This window comes from Syzygium oleosum, unplaced genomic scaffold, assembly GCF_021117445.2.
Source record: "Syzygium oleosum isolate NSW1041296 unplaced genomic scaffold, Sole_v2.1 Sole_v2.17, whole genome shotgun sequence".
NCBI classification, from domain to species: Eukaryota; Viridiplantae; Streptophyta; class Magnoliopsida; order Myrtales; family Myrtaceae; genus Syzygium; species Syzygium oleosum.
In genome coordinates, this window is record NW_026607501.1 from 3,731,718 (window position 1) to 3,745,314 (window position 13,597).

The following is a 13,597-nucleotide window of genomic DNA, read 5'->3' on the forward strand; positions in this document are numbered from 1 at the left end:
TTGATGACTACTGTCTCAGGAAACAAAAAGATGGGTCTCAAAGTTGGAATAGGTAATTATTTCAAGACTTTCTCTTCCACTTCTCTACGCTCTCGTCTGCAATTTGTTCTGACCTTTTGACAGTATGCTTCCCTCATTGCCCAATGGAATAATGTTTCCTCTTCCCTAATTGCCCAATGGAATAATGTTTCCAATATAATCTTAGAAGCCTTGACGAAGTGATGAAGTGAGATTGCTTCCCTAAAAAATATTCTTCGTTTTATTAGGAATGGCGGCATTAGGAGCTGGAATTGTGGTCACCCTTATCTTAATGCAAGCTTTGATAAAGCAGAGGAGCGTACACTTCGATGGCGAAGTGAAAATCGAGGGACTCGTCTCTTCGAGAAGATACACCTACAAAGACATCAAGAGGATGACCAACTCTTTCGAAGAAAAGTTAGGCCAGGGAGGCTATGGCTGTGTGTACAAAGGCAAGCTTGGAGACTGTCAACTGGTGGCGGTGGAGATTCTAAAGAAACTAAAAGGCGATGCAGAAGAATTTTTCAATGAAGTTGCGAGCATAAGCAGGACTTCTCATGTCAATGTTGTTAGCCTTCTGGGGTTCTGTTTTGAGGGAAGCAAAAGAGCTTCGGTTTATGAGTTCATGCCCAACGGATCACTCGAGAAGTTCATATTCAACAGGAGTAACACTTTGGAGGTAGACCGGCAATTGAGTTGGGACACATTGTACCAAATTTCCCTTGGCATAGCTCATGGGCTAGAGTACTTGCATAGAGGCTGCAACACGAGGATCTTGCATTTTGACATAAACTGTTGACACCTAAATTTTGCTTATTCATTTAGGGTTTAATTGCATGAAAAATTAGGAATTGATTTTTAACCCCTAAACAAAAATATTTTCATTAAATTGTGTGGCATGTAGACATTAGGCGCATTTGCATTAATAGATTTAGTGAAACATATTTTCGCTTTATTTTACTTCTTTTTTATTTTTATTTATTTAAAATTATTATAAAAAATTTATAAAAAAAAATCTCTTCCCCGTGACTCTCCCTCTGACACTTGTGAAAAAGAAGAAAAGGGGGTAAGGACAGAGAAGAAAGGAGTCTCACAGGAGACAAAAAGAGGACTTTGCCCTCTTCTTTTATGGGGATGAAGGCACGTCCAGCAGAAAAACAGAGGCACGGAGGGAGAGAGTTCCGAGGGAGAGAGTTCCGAGAGAGTGCTCGAGAGAGCTAAACGGGGGAACGCAGAAGCCAGAATGGGGGGCACCGAGCGAGAAACACAGAGCGAGAGAGCCAGAGTGAGAGATCCGAGAGAGACATCCAGAGGGAGAGAACCGGGAGGGCGAGAGAGAGCTCCACAGAGAGAGATCTTCAGGGTGAGAAAGGAAGAGAGAGCCTCACCCGCTCGCCGGAGGGCCGCCCGAGTCGCCGTCGGTGCAGACGAGCTTCCAGTCGCCGCGCTTCATCCCGGTCGGTCACGAACCAGGTGGGTCTCCATAGCTTTCCCCTGTTTTGGCTGCTCCTCTCCCCTGCCTCTCGGGTGCCGGGCACACCGAGTCCGTTCGGTGATTGCTCGGCCCCGTCGACAGAGGCTAACATTCGCTCGACACTCCATGAACCTTTTCTGAGCATTGTATGTTGAAAACAAGCCGTGAGCCTAGTCAAAATCGGACATGTGGATCCATTTGTTTTGCCGCCTGAAGCTATTTAAGTTTTAAATGTCGGATCTGGTCGCCTTTTTTTTTTTTAGCGTTCTATCGCAAGCCGAGACGATTTTTTTGACGAGATACGGTTCCTTAGATCCTCACACTCCATGTTCAAGCCAAACATCGCACCGAATGCCAATCTTAAGCCCCTGCTCGAACTCGCCCACCACCTATTCGACAAAATGTCCGACTGAAACTCCGAGTCCGTTTTTGCAAAACCGACGCCCTAAAGTTTTGTTATATGCTTGAATGGTTCTATTGTAGTTACTGACCCCAAGCTTTCCTTGTTTTTTTTCATGTGTTTGTATGGCATATTCCGTTGTTCCCCGATGTCGGCCATGGACGTGCACACGAGTCGGAGTCAACATTCATTTTCCGGTGAGGCCTTGGGGCGAAGTCCCACCGTGACAGTGTTCTATGCCTGATTTTGTGTATGTATGCTTGTGTGTTCAGGCTTAGCGTCTATTGTTGGGACCGAATGTTGGATTGTTAGAAAGTGCGTTTGTCGCCGGTGGGGAGTTGTGACTGTTTCTCTAAGGGGCTGGTGTGGTCGCCAAAGTTGGCCGGCGGTGATGGCGTAAGGCCAGCGTCCGTCGTCGACGCTGGCGGCCCGAGCCGACGGATGGCGGTGGGCGTTCCCGGCGTAATCCCAGTGACGGCATGAAGACGTTCTCGATGAAGAAGCGAAGAAGAAAGCGTTCTGGGGAGAGACGTCCAGAAGGGCACGCAAAGAGGGGAAGAAGACCAGAAAAGAATAATAGAAAAAGAAAAAGAAACAAAAAAAAAAAGAGAAAAGAAAAGCAAAAGAGGGGAAAATCAAGAGAAAAAAAAATAAATAGAAAAGAAATGAAAATGGGGTCCGGGGCGGGTCGGAATGCCGGGTCAGAGTTCGGGCGGATCGGGTCAGGGGACCCGGTCCGGAATCTTTATTTTATTAATAAAAGTATCAAAAAAATATTAAAACATTAAAAAAATTAAAAATTCCAAAAAAAAATTCGAAAATGTTTAAAAATCCCGAAAAAATTTAATTAAATAAAAAATATATAAATATATATATTTAAAAATTCAAAAATATTAAAAAATTCAGAAAAATCCACAAAATTCCAAAAAAAATCAGAAAATTAGGAGATGTTTAGAAATCAGTTTTGGGCTTAATTTCACTAGATTTTAGGTTAAAAACTCAAAACAAAAAAAATGAAAAAATGATAAAAAAACCCTCTAAAAAATTCTCAAAAATCAGATAAGCCATGAGGGCTTTACTTTAGGGCTTTTGATTGCCTTTTCTTTTTAGAGACGATGCTAGGTCGCTAGTTGCTTGTTTTCTTTGTGATTATTTGGTTGCGCACCTTGAATTTATTAGTTGTTATTTTCTATTTTTAGCATGATTAGACGGAATCTTCGCTTTTTCGATAGGCTGCCTGGTATGTTAATTCACAAGTAATCAAGTTTAGGTACCGAAAGGGCACTAGTAGATCGCTAGTGTAATCAAGTCCCCGTACCCATTGAATCTTTGGTTCGTAGAAGTGAAGCATTTCTCCCGTGTTTCACTTAGGTGATTAATCGACCCATCAAAAACTGATTAGTGACAACTCCTAGGTGAAATTGATTTCCATGTTAATAACTTCAACTTAAGTCGCGAATTGGTATGAGCGTAGGAGAGCTCGAGCTAGGTTTAACTTAGTAATCCATTAGCCAAACCACATAGGCGGCGGGGCCGGTTCGGGGAGGTCGCGACAGCCTCACAACATTCTCCTCGATGCAAACTATTGTCCCAAGATTTTCGACTTTGGTCTTGCCAAAATATGCTCGAGACAAGAGAGCATTGTGTCAATGCTAGGTGCCCGAGGTACCCCTGGTTACATTGCTCCGGAGCTGTTCATGAGGAACATTGGAGGGGTTTCTCACAAATCAGATGTCTATAGCTGCGGTATGATGGTTTTGGAGATGGTTAGCAGGAGGAAAAGCATTGAAGTCACGGTAGGTCGTACCAGCGAAACTTACTTCCCTCATTGGGTCCACCGACAGTTGGAGCTCCGACAAGAGCTTGGGCTGCACGGAATCACAAATGAGGAGGACGAAGCAATTGCAAAGAAGATGATTGTAATTGGTTTATGCTGCATTCAAATCGATCCAAGAGCTCGACCATGTATGACCCAAGTTGTGGAGATGCTAAAAGGAAGTGTTGACACCTTGCAATTTCCTCCCAAACCATTGTTGTCATCACCCTCAAGATCGCTCGCGGCTTGTCCATGTGAAAGTTCGTCTCTGCAAGAGAATAATGACTCGAGTTGGGGTTATTCAATATCAATTATAAGAGACCGACTTAGTTTGTCACAGACTATTTGAAAGGAAAAAAAAAGCAACTGCAAAATTAATGATTATTGAGTTGTTAATAAATTTGTGATCAAATGTCTAGGTTGAATTTCTAAAAGCAAGACGCAAAAAAGAAGAAGTGAAAAGTGCATTATTGACACCTGAATTTTCACATATGGGTCTCTATCCAATTTTATCGAAATCAGGGATCTAAATTATGACATAAATCGATCCCCTAACCCAAAAAGTTGACCCATATCATTTAGTATGCATGTTGCTTGGTACACCTCATCACGATTAGGGACATTGTGAATTTAGAATTTTTACTACGGCATGGGTAATCCAATTCATAGACAATAACTAAAATAACAAAAATAACAAATAAAAATGATAAATTAAAATAAAAAAAAATATAATTAAATAAAAAGGGAAACAAGGCTGGCGGAAATAATAATATAACCACGAAGAACGGGCCTTATTTTAAAGCCCATCTTTTTCCGAACATTTGGCTTAAGGGGGGAAAAGTGCCAAAAAAGTCCTAAACCTTTTGCATTAGTGCCAATTTAGTCCTAAACCTTTTTTTGGTGCCAATTCAGTCCTAAACCTTTTGCATTTGTGCCAATTTAATCCTAAATCTTTTTTTGGTGCCAATTCAGTCCTAAACCTTTTAAATTACCAATTTAAAAGGTTTAGGACTGAATTGGCACCAAAAAAAGATTTAGGACTAAATTGGTACAAATGCAAAAGGTTTAAGACTTTTTTGGCACTTTCCCTGGCTTAAGGGCTTGAACTATTTAAAGAAAAAAGGGATTAGTGTTTTAAAGGACACATTCTCTCACTACTCTCTCTCTCTCGTCCCCCCCCCTCTCTAGCCGCATCTATGTAGGTTAGACAATATTTTCCTTAATTTTCCATATCTTTTATGATAGAGCGTATATCTATGATACTCTTCACATCTCCATTTGATTATGCATATATGATATGTTACCTTATATAACCATCTCGTAAAACCTATAAATAGGTTGTACTCTTCATTAAGATAAAAATTCCAAAATTTTCTATTCCACATATTTCTTATATGTTGCCGTGATTCGAAAGATCTCGGAAGTATTAAATGTAAGATTGATGTACTTGTTTTGTTTCAATCTTTATATCCACAATTTATCATCATTATAGCTTAAACTCCGGAGTTCAAAGTCGAATACGAGAGAAAAATGTCTCGATCTTGCGGAGTAACGAGTTCCTTTTTGATAAAGAGATGTATGTCTTTTCACGTTAAGGAGCAATGTTATCTTTGGTAGAATCGGTCTTTTTTTTTATGTTGGTTAAAAAAAAGTTACTTTTCGGTTTGTTTTAAGGTTGATGCTTGTCAGTATTTTAAATCCTAACATATCCCATTGCAAACCCGTGAGTTCCTCATCGTCTTTCTTGAATTATTCATGTTTCCTCATGTCATTTCAGCTCATTTAGTAATTATTTAAGGATAGTATACGACGATTCCATTTTGTCTTTCGTGGCATATGTGTTCGTTCTTGTGTTTAAATCCATCTCATTTGCTCGTATTTAAATTCTATCGAGCATCTTTTTGTTCTTACTTAGCATGGTTTTAGATCGCATTTACATCACATTTGCGTATACGTTGATGTATGCATGCATAGTAGTTGGTTTACTTCGATTTCTAGACATTCCGGCGCGATTTTTTACTTGTATATGAGGTGTTACATGGTCACATGTCGCTGTCCACGAGGTAAGCTCCCAATCGACGCTTGCAGGTCCCCAATCTTTTCATGTAATTTTCGGACTCAAAGCAAACCTTAATGCTTGTTGTCCATCTTCGGGGAGTATCGTGTTGATCTTTCATGGCCCGAATGGTCCGTAGGCGCCCCGAGAACATTGGTGATTGTGTGAGAAATGGGCCTAATTCCAAAAAAAAAAAGCATCAACTCTACTTTGAGTGACAATTCTAACCCAAACTTTTTTTGTTTAATAAAAAATTACCAACTTTTACTTAAATCCCAAATCTCGCCCGAACAATTTAAAAATTTTACATCACGCGGGCCAGATTTGAGACTCGAGTAAAAGCTGGTGCTTTTTATTGAGACAAAAAAATTTTCCGATTAAAATTGTCACTCAAGGTAAAATTTGTGTTTTTTTTTTTGAATTAGCCCGTGAGAAATGGAGTCTTAATGCTTGTTGTAGGGACTGTATACCGGGACGCCCCTTACGTGTCCAGTCATTTTTTCTTCACTTCTCCGTATGTTGGTAGCCAATTTAGTTCAATTTCCAGCATTATCTTCACTTTTAGGGGCATTACATTTTGTCTTGATTTATATTTAAGTCATTGTTGCTACGATGGAAAAATTAACAGTAATAAAAAAAATAGAGTTGCATTTAATTAAGGCTACATTAGTTTGGCGGAAAATATAACATTTCTAGCAAATGTGTTCGAGGAAGTCATTTTCTTGGAAAATGACAATATTTTTCGATATTTGGTTGAAACCTAAAAATAAATTGAAAAATATTTTGTTATTTGATATGGAAAATCTGTTTTGATTTTCCTAATAGGCATATACTATTTGGGCGTTAATTACTTGTGCATAGCCATTGGGAGAACTAAGGAGAACTGGGTACGGACACTAGAGTCTCAGGTTTGGCCGAAATAGACCCTGATCTGGGTGCCGAGGATCGAGGCATAGGCACGTGGGTCCCGAGCGCGGCCTCAATGGACCTAAGCGTGGGCACTAGGGCCTCGAGCTTAACCTTGATGGACCAGGCATGGCCTTTGTGGACCTTGGCCCAAGTATTGGCGATCCAAGCTCGGGTAATGGGATCCCATGCTTGGCCTTTATGGGCGCAAGCCCAGGTGCCAAGGCATCAGGCCCGCCCTTGATGGACCCCGGGCTCAGCCTTAATGGACCTGGGCATGGGCACCAGGGATTCGGACCTGGGCACAAGATCCCAGGCAAGGCCTTGATGGACCTGGGCCTGACCCTCGAAAAACTGGTCTTGGATGCTAGAAAACAGCGTTGAGGTTTCCATGCCCAAATGTAGAGTTTCAGATCCAAGCGTCCATATCTAGTCATATTTTGGAAAATGATTTTTGATTTTATAAAAAGGAAATCATTTTCCTAAATCTAAGCATAGGTGTTTCATTAACTAGGAAAACATTTTCCGTTGACTTTTTTTCCTAAGCGAACCAAACGACGGAAAATGAGGAGAATATGTTTCACGAAACAGACAGAGCATAAGGGCGCGCATGGAATCCATTTTGGAGTAGAAATTCTACTCCAGAATTATGGAAGAAAAACGTGTTTGGTAAAAATACATTCTTATTTTGGTTCCGGAATGAGTTTTTGCTTCCATAATGTGTTTTGGGGAAAAAAAGAAGAAGCTAGTTTTTGTAGCTTCTGGCTTCACGAATGCATTCTGGCCAAATTTCCTTCTTTACTCTCTTCGAGAGACGTTCGACTCTCTTCAGTTTCGTGCCCTCCTTCCTCCTCGCGACTGCACCGGAACAGCCACCACACACGGCGGCGATCGATTTTGGCCCTCACTCTCTCTCTGCCGCTTCCGTTTCTTCATGCGTAGCTCGTGAGTCTTCAATTCCTCCAACTGTTTCATCTCCTCTCTCGTCGTTGGCTTTTCCCTTCGGTGCCATCCACGGTGCGCGACGCTGCCGCCCATTTGGGACACGCGGCCAGCGCGAATCTCGCTCGATCGAGTCGGAATCGAGGGAACGAAACGCCGCGGAGCGGTCTGGCGAGAACTTGATTAGCATGCTGCGGATTGAGGTTGAGGTTGAAGTTGAGCCGTGGGGTTTCTGTTTCGAAAGGGCTATGATGTGTGGGTTGTGTGGCTGAATCGGTTTGTTTCGTCATTCGTGTCTAGCTCTGCGGTTCGCGGCCCCTCCGAGGCCGAGGCCCTCGTCGAGGCGTGCCTCAACGCGCCCACCCCGCTCCGCTACTTGACCGAGAAGCAGCGGGCCCCGCGAGGCCGAGCGCAAGAAGATGGGGCCGATCGGCAAGGGACCGGGCGAGAGATCGACATCTTTCAAGAAAGGGAAGTCGAAACTGGGCGTCTCTGAGAAGCCAGAGATAATCGGGACACCGGGCTTGGATTTGATCTCGTTGGGACTGGTCGATGCGGATAAGATTCCAAAGTATGGGCTCACGGTCGAGGATGAAAGGCGGCTCGCGAAGGAGTATTCTAGGGTTTTGATGAGGAGGCATATGGCGAGGCAGGCTGTGGAGAGTAATTTGTTGCGGATGAAGAAGGAGGCGATTGAGGCGCCGCCGGAGAAGGCTGCGAGAGGCGGTGCCGGTGCAGATTTGACACCTTTCCCGCAAACCGCTTCATGGCGACACTCACGCCGCCAATTGAAGGGTACATTGAGAAGGTCAAGGACACTGCGAGGAAGAGCTCAGCCAAGGAGAAGCTTAGATGATTTTGGATGAAGGCCGTGATTATAGGTTAGAACTTTTTGTTGTTTTAGGTGAATTGGTTTCTGTATGAAGTTATGAACTATGTTTAGATGATGTGTTCCATGTGCTGTTTTGAGGTCAGAAAGGAAGATATTTGTCATAGGTTTTAGCTGATTCTTTGTTGAATGTTCATGTAATGCTTGAAGAATGAGCCATAGATGTGTTTCAGGGATGTTGAAATCTTATTGGTTGATTCGACTCTTTAATTTAGGTGTAGAGATTGGCAGAATGCAAATCATTCTGTACAGTTTAGAGTTTGAGCTGTGGTCATTAGCTTCTCTGGGTATGCGATTGTTCGTCCAATCTTGATACAATGTGCTTTGACATCCAGTTATATGCTCAAGAGCAGCCGGAAGAACAAAAATCTCCGTCCTTTTTTCTTCTTATTTAAGCAAAGGATGGTTTTAGTCTTCTGTGATCCCATTGCCTAGCAAAACGTCTTTTTTGATCTCATTGTCGCTAGTCGTGGTTTATGGCCACTACAAAAAAACTGATTTTTTCCGACGAAATTTCCAACGAAAAATTCTGGAAAATTCGTTGGAAAACGAATTTCCAACGAATTTTCCAACGAAAAAAAATTCGTTGGTAATAGGTCGTTGGAAAATTTTCCGACGAAAATTTTTAATTTTCGTTGGAAATTTGCGACGAAAATATTTTCGTTGGAAATTTCGTTGGAAAACTCGTGACTAAATTCGTTGGAAACGAATTTTTTTTTCCGACGAATTTTTTTCGTTGGAAATTACAAATTTTTTTTTGATCGAAAAATCGTGGAAAGTTTTTTTCCATCAAATTTTTTTTTTTGGTCGAAAAATTTCAATTTCAAAAATTTTTTTTTTGGCCGAAAAATGGCCCTCGCCGGCGGCGAGGGCCAGCCTCGTCGGCGGCGAGGGCCGAGCTCGCCGGCCATGGCGAGCTCGGCCCTTGCCATGGCCGGCGAGGCCGCGGACCCGGCGGCGGCGGTTCCAAGCGGCTCACGCGGCCGAGAAAGGAAGAGAGAGATCGAGGTCGGTTGGACGGTGGCGGTGAGGCGGGATGGGTGGCGGCCTCGCCGGCCATGGCGAGGCCGAGCTCGCCATGGCCGGCGAGCTCGAGCTCGCCCGGATCCGGGTGAGCTCGGCCCTCGGCGGCGACGAGCTCGCCCGAGATCCGGGCGAGCTCGGCCTCGCCGCCGGCGACGAGGCGTCGGGCGTCGGGCGTCGGGGCGGCCCATGGTGGCGTCGGGAGCGCCGACCGCCGCGGGGCTGGCCTGGATGGCCGCAGCCGACGCCTTCGGGGGACGGAGCCGACGTCGCGGATGACACGGATGCCGATCTTGGTGTCCATGGCACCGGAGCCGAGTCGGAGGAGGAGGGGGGGCGGCGGGGGAGGCAGCGGGGAGAAGGTGGAAGGCGAAGGAGAGACCGAGAGAGAGAGAGGAGGAAACAGGGAGCGAGTCAAGCGTCGAATGGACTCAGCCGAGTTGAGGGAGAGAGGGACTCGGAGAAGGGAGGCTTGGGGGGGAAGGAGATGAAGGAGACGGCCATGGCGGAGCAGAGGGAGCGAGCGAGAGAGAGACACTAAAATAATTGCCCGGAAAATTAAAATTCGTTGGAAAATTCGTTGAAAATTTCCAACGAAAAAAAATTCGTTGGAAATTTCCAACGAATTTTCCAACGAAAATTGTATAAACTGAAATAATTGCTCGGAAAATTGAAATTCGTTGGAAAATTCGTTGGAAATTTCCAACGAATTTTCCAACGAATTTTAAAAATGCCGAACGGTACCGGTTTTTTTTGTAATTCGTTGGAAAATTCGTTGGAAATTTCCAACAAATTTTTTTTCGTTGGAAATTTCCAACGAATTTTCCAACGAAAATTGTATACAATGAAATAATTGCCCAAAAATTGAAATTCGTTGGAAAATTTGTTGGAAATTTCCAACAAATTTTCCAACGAATTTTAAAAATGCCGAACGGTACCGGTTTTTTTTGTAATTCGTTGGAAAATTCGTTGGAAATTTCCAACAAATTTTTTTTCGTTGGAAATTTCCAACGAATTTTCCAACGAAAATTGTATAGAATGAAATAATTGCCCAAAAATTGAAATTCGTTGGAAATTTCCAACGAATTTTAAAAATGCCGAACGGTATCGGTTTTTTTGTAATTCGTTGGAAAATTCGTTGGAAATTTCCAACGAATTTTTTTTCGTTGGAAATTTCCAACGAATTTTCCAACGAAAATTGTATACAATGAAATAATTGCCCGAAAATTGAAATTTTCCAACGAATTTTCTAACGAAAATTGCACAAACTGAAATAATTGCCCGGAAAATTGAAATTCGTTGGAAAATTCGTTGGAATTTTCCAACAAATTTTCCAACGAATATAAAAAATGCCGAACAGTACCGGGTTTTTTGTAATTCGTTGGAAAATTCGTTGGAAATTTCCAACGGAAAAAAATTCGTTGGAAATTTACAACGAATTTTCCAACGAATTTTGTTTCGTTGGAAATTTCCAACTAATTTTCCAATGAAAATTTTTTCGTTGGAAATTTCCAACGAATTTTGCGACGAAATATAGTTTGTTGGAAATTTCCAACGAATTTTACGACGAAAAATTTTTTGTTGGAAATTTCCAACGAATTTTACTTTTCGTTGGAAAATTTGTCGCAAATTTGCAACGAAAATTTTTTCGTCGCAAATTTTCGTGGCAAAAATCCAGTTTTTTTGTAGTGGGCCATTGTTTTCCTCCTATGATGTGAGTGGGTATTAAATAGGGAAGAAATCCTTCAAGGGTCTTTTTCGGTCTGAAGTTTAAGAAAAATCCTTTTCCTTTTCTGAATGATAAATAAGGTTTCATTAAGAAGGTACCAGGGGTACCGCCTTTACACAAAATGGCTTCAGGTAGAAGCCACCTATATACAAAATTATGCACAAAAGACTTTCTAATATTTCCAACAAACTATGAGAGTGATTCAGCTCAATCCCGATAAGAGCGCTTGATCAAACAAATACATAAATTTCCTAGTCCATCTTTGAGTACCTGATACTCATAGGGTGTTTGAACTCTCATGGCACTTAGTTCTTTGAAATGAGTGAAGTTTTTGATACAGATATTCAGTTAATTTTCCTGCATGCTTTTCAATTATAGTGAAGTCTCATATATATACTGATTTTTGTTAATCCATAAAGCTTATTTGGAGCTATACAAACGGTAAATATAGTGCGTGTCGTATTTTATTCCAAGTTTAATCTGTGTTGATTCTCCCTGTATCTTCTGGTCCTAATCTGGACATCCAGATCGCCCTATAGATTTTGTGGATGTTGTTATTGTTACTTTCTATAGTCAACAAAATTTTTTGGGTCGTGTTCTATAGTCATTTGGACTCGTTAATTTGTCTATGGCTAACCAAGGTAGCAGTGGAATAGGGGTTGGCTATTTGTTTTGCGAGCTTTGCCTGTTGCTTCTAACTACTTACTGCTGTTCCATGACTATTTGCTACCAGGCACTCGATTAATCTAAAATAAGAAGACTTGGTTGTGTTTCAATAGATGACTGGTTTGCTGGTATTTTGTGATGGCTTGGGAATTGCAGGATACTCTCCAAGCTTCAGGTTTGCAATGTGTGCTCCCAAAAAAACTGAATGCCCAGTGACTCATGTTTGACATCGTTTGCTTTGCTTTCATGTAATGTCTCTTCGGGGAATTGAATGGTCTAAAGTTGCTGTAATTGGTGTGTTATTCGCGTTCCTCTGCTGTTGAATTTAGAGTAATGTCAGTTTCTTATTATTTTTATCAATTTTGAGCAGGTAAGATGTGCAAAGCGAGGGACTGTTGGAAACAATGTTAGAGCAATTGAAGCTAGAAAGCTTTTCTTGATTTGAGGAAGCATTTTTCAAAGAGGGGACTGGCGAATTGGGGTGCTAGTACTCTTAGTCTCTCATTAGGTCTTGCACTTTCTCTTGTTGGGCTTGTGAATGACAGAAAAATTCTAATAAATTTGCCATCTTCGGTTGTTGAGACTTTACAAATGCTTGGATCTGCCATCTGCTGCTTAAAAGTACCATAAATCTGTTTATTTTGCACATGCGAATCTCAAGTTTATCATTACCTTTCTTTTTCCCTTAATTATTTGCTGAAGTTTTGGAGAATGGTCTGAGTTCAATTACCAACTCAACTTAGTTAATCTTCCCTCTGTTGACTATTCTTGGAGAATTCAGTAGAAAGGAAATGCGAGCAGAAGCAAAAAATTTCCCACACAAAGCCCTCATAGCGTCTAAAGTAACAGGAAAATGAGATAATAGGAATCACATAATCTAAGCCCTTACCATATAACTGTATTTTCCTTCTCTAATCTATCTGATCGAGTTTTATCTTCTCCATATACGAAGTTTATTATCCCGGCATTGCAATCTAGGATGGCAGGAGCATACTTGCTGGAGATCATGTGCGAAAGGCTTAAAATACTTCATAAGATTTGGTGATTATCCGTTCACAACTTAACTTTCAACTACTGTTTCTTGCATTAGATTTCAAGAACACAAGGAACCAAATTCAACAAACCCTGCCAAGGCATGTTTCTTAGAAACAAAGTGATATGCCTTCAAGATGTATTTAGACTCGACATTAAATATAGACATATTTGTGAAGCTGAGAAGACAAATCTTCACAAATGTAGATAGCTACATAAGCCAGTTAACATGGGGCTATCATTTTTGGGAAAAAAGACTTTCTCCACAAGAAAATTTCCTCCTGTTTTATCATACAGATTTCTCTTCCAGAAATTAATTTCTGGAGCAGAATTAGTTTTGTTTTATCAAACAGATTTCTCCTCTAAAAATCAATTTCTAGAAAAAATTTCAGAAATCAATTTCTAGCAAGAATTTGATTTCTGGAGCAGAATGGTTACCATTTGCATCCTAAGCAAACCAAACGCCAGAAATCTCATTTGTTTCGCAAAAAATGTGATATTTTTGGAAAAAAATTTCCAAGAAAATGATCATATGTTTTTTATGTTTGGTTGAGACCTAAAAATGAAAAAGAAAATCTACTTACTTTAACAAAAACAAATGAAAAAGAAAATATTTTTTGTCGTTTGGAAAGGAAAACATTTTTTT

General features: G+C 41.3%; 1 protein-coding gene and 1 pseudogene across 1 annotated transcript; both read left to right on the forward strand.

The window, feature by feature from the left end:
* Positions 1 to 271: 271 nt before the first annotated feature.
* Positions 272 to 4,057, forward strand: LOC115676686 (PR5-like receptor kinase). The gene is made up of 2 exons (XM_030599648.2): positions 272 to 809; positions 3,447 to 4,057. The coding sequence occupies exons 1-2, from the start codon at positions 311 to 313 to the stop codon at positions 4,055 to 4,057; spliced, it is 1,110 nt and encodes a 369-aa protein (XP_030455508.2). The 5' UTR covers positions 272 to 310.
* A 2,742-nt stretch (positions 4,058 to 6,799) lies between these two features.
* On the forward strand, positions 6,800 to 13,166 carry LOC115676693 (uncharacterized; annotated as a pseudogene).
* The last annotated feature ends 431 nt before the right edge of the window (positions 13,167 to 13,597 follow it).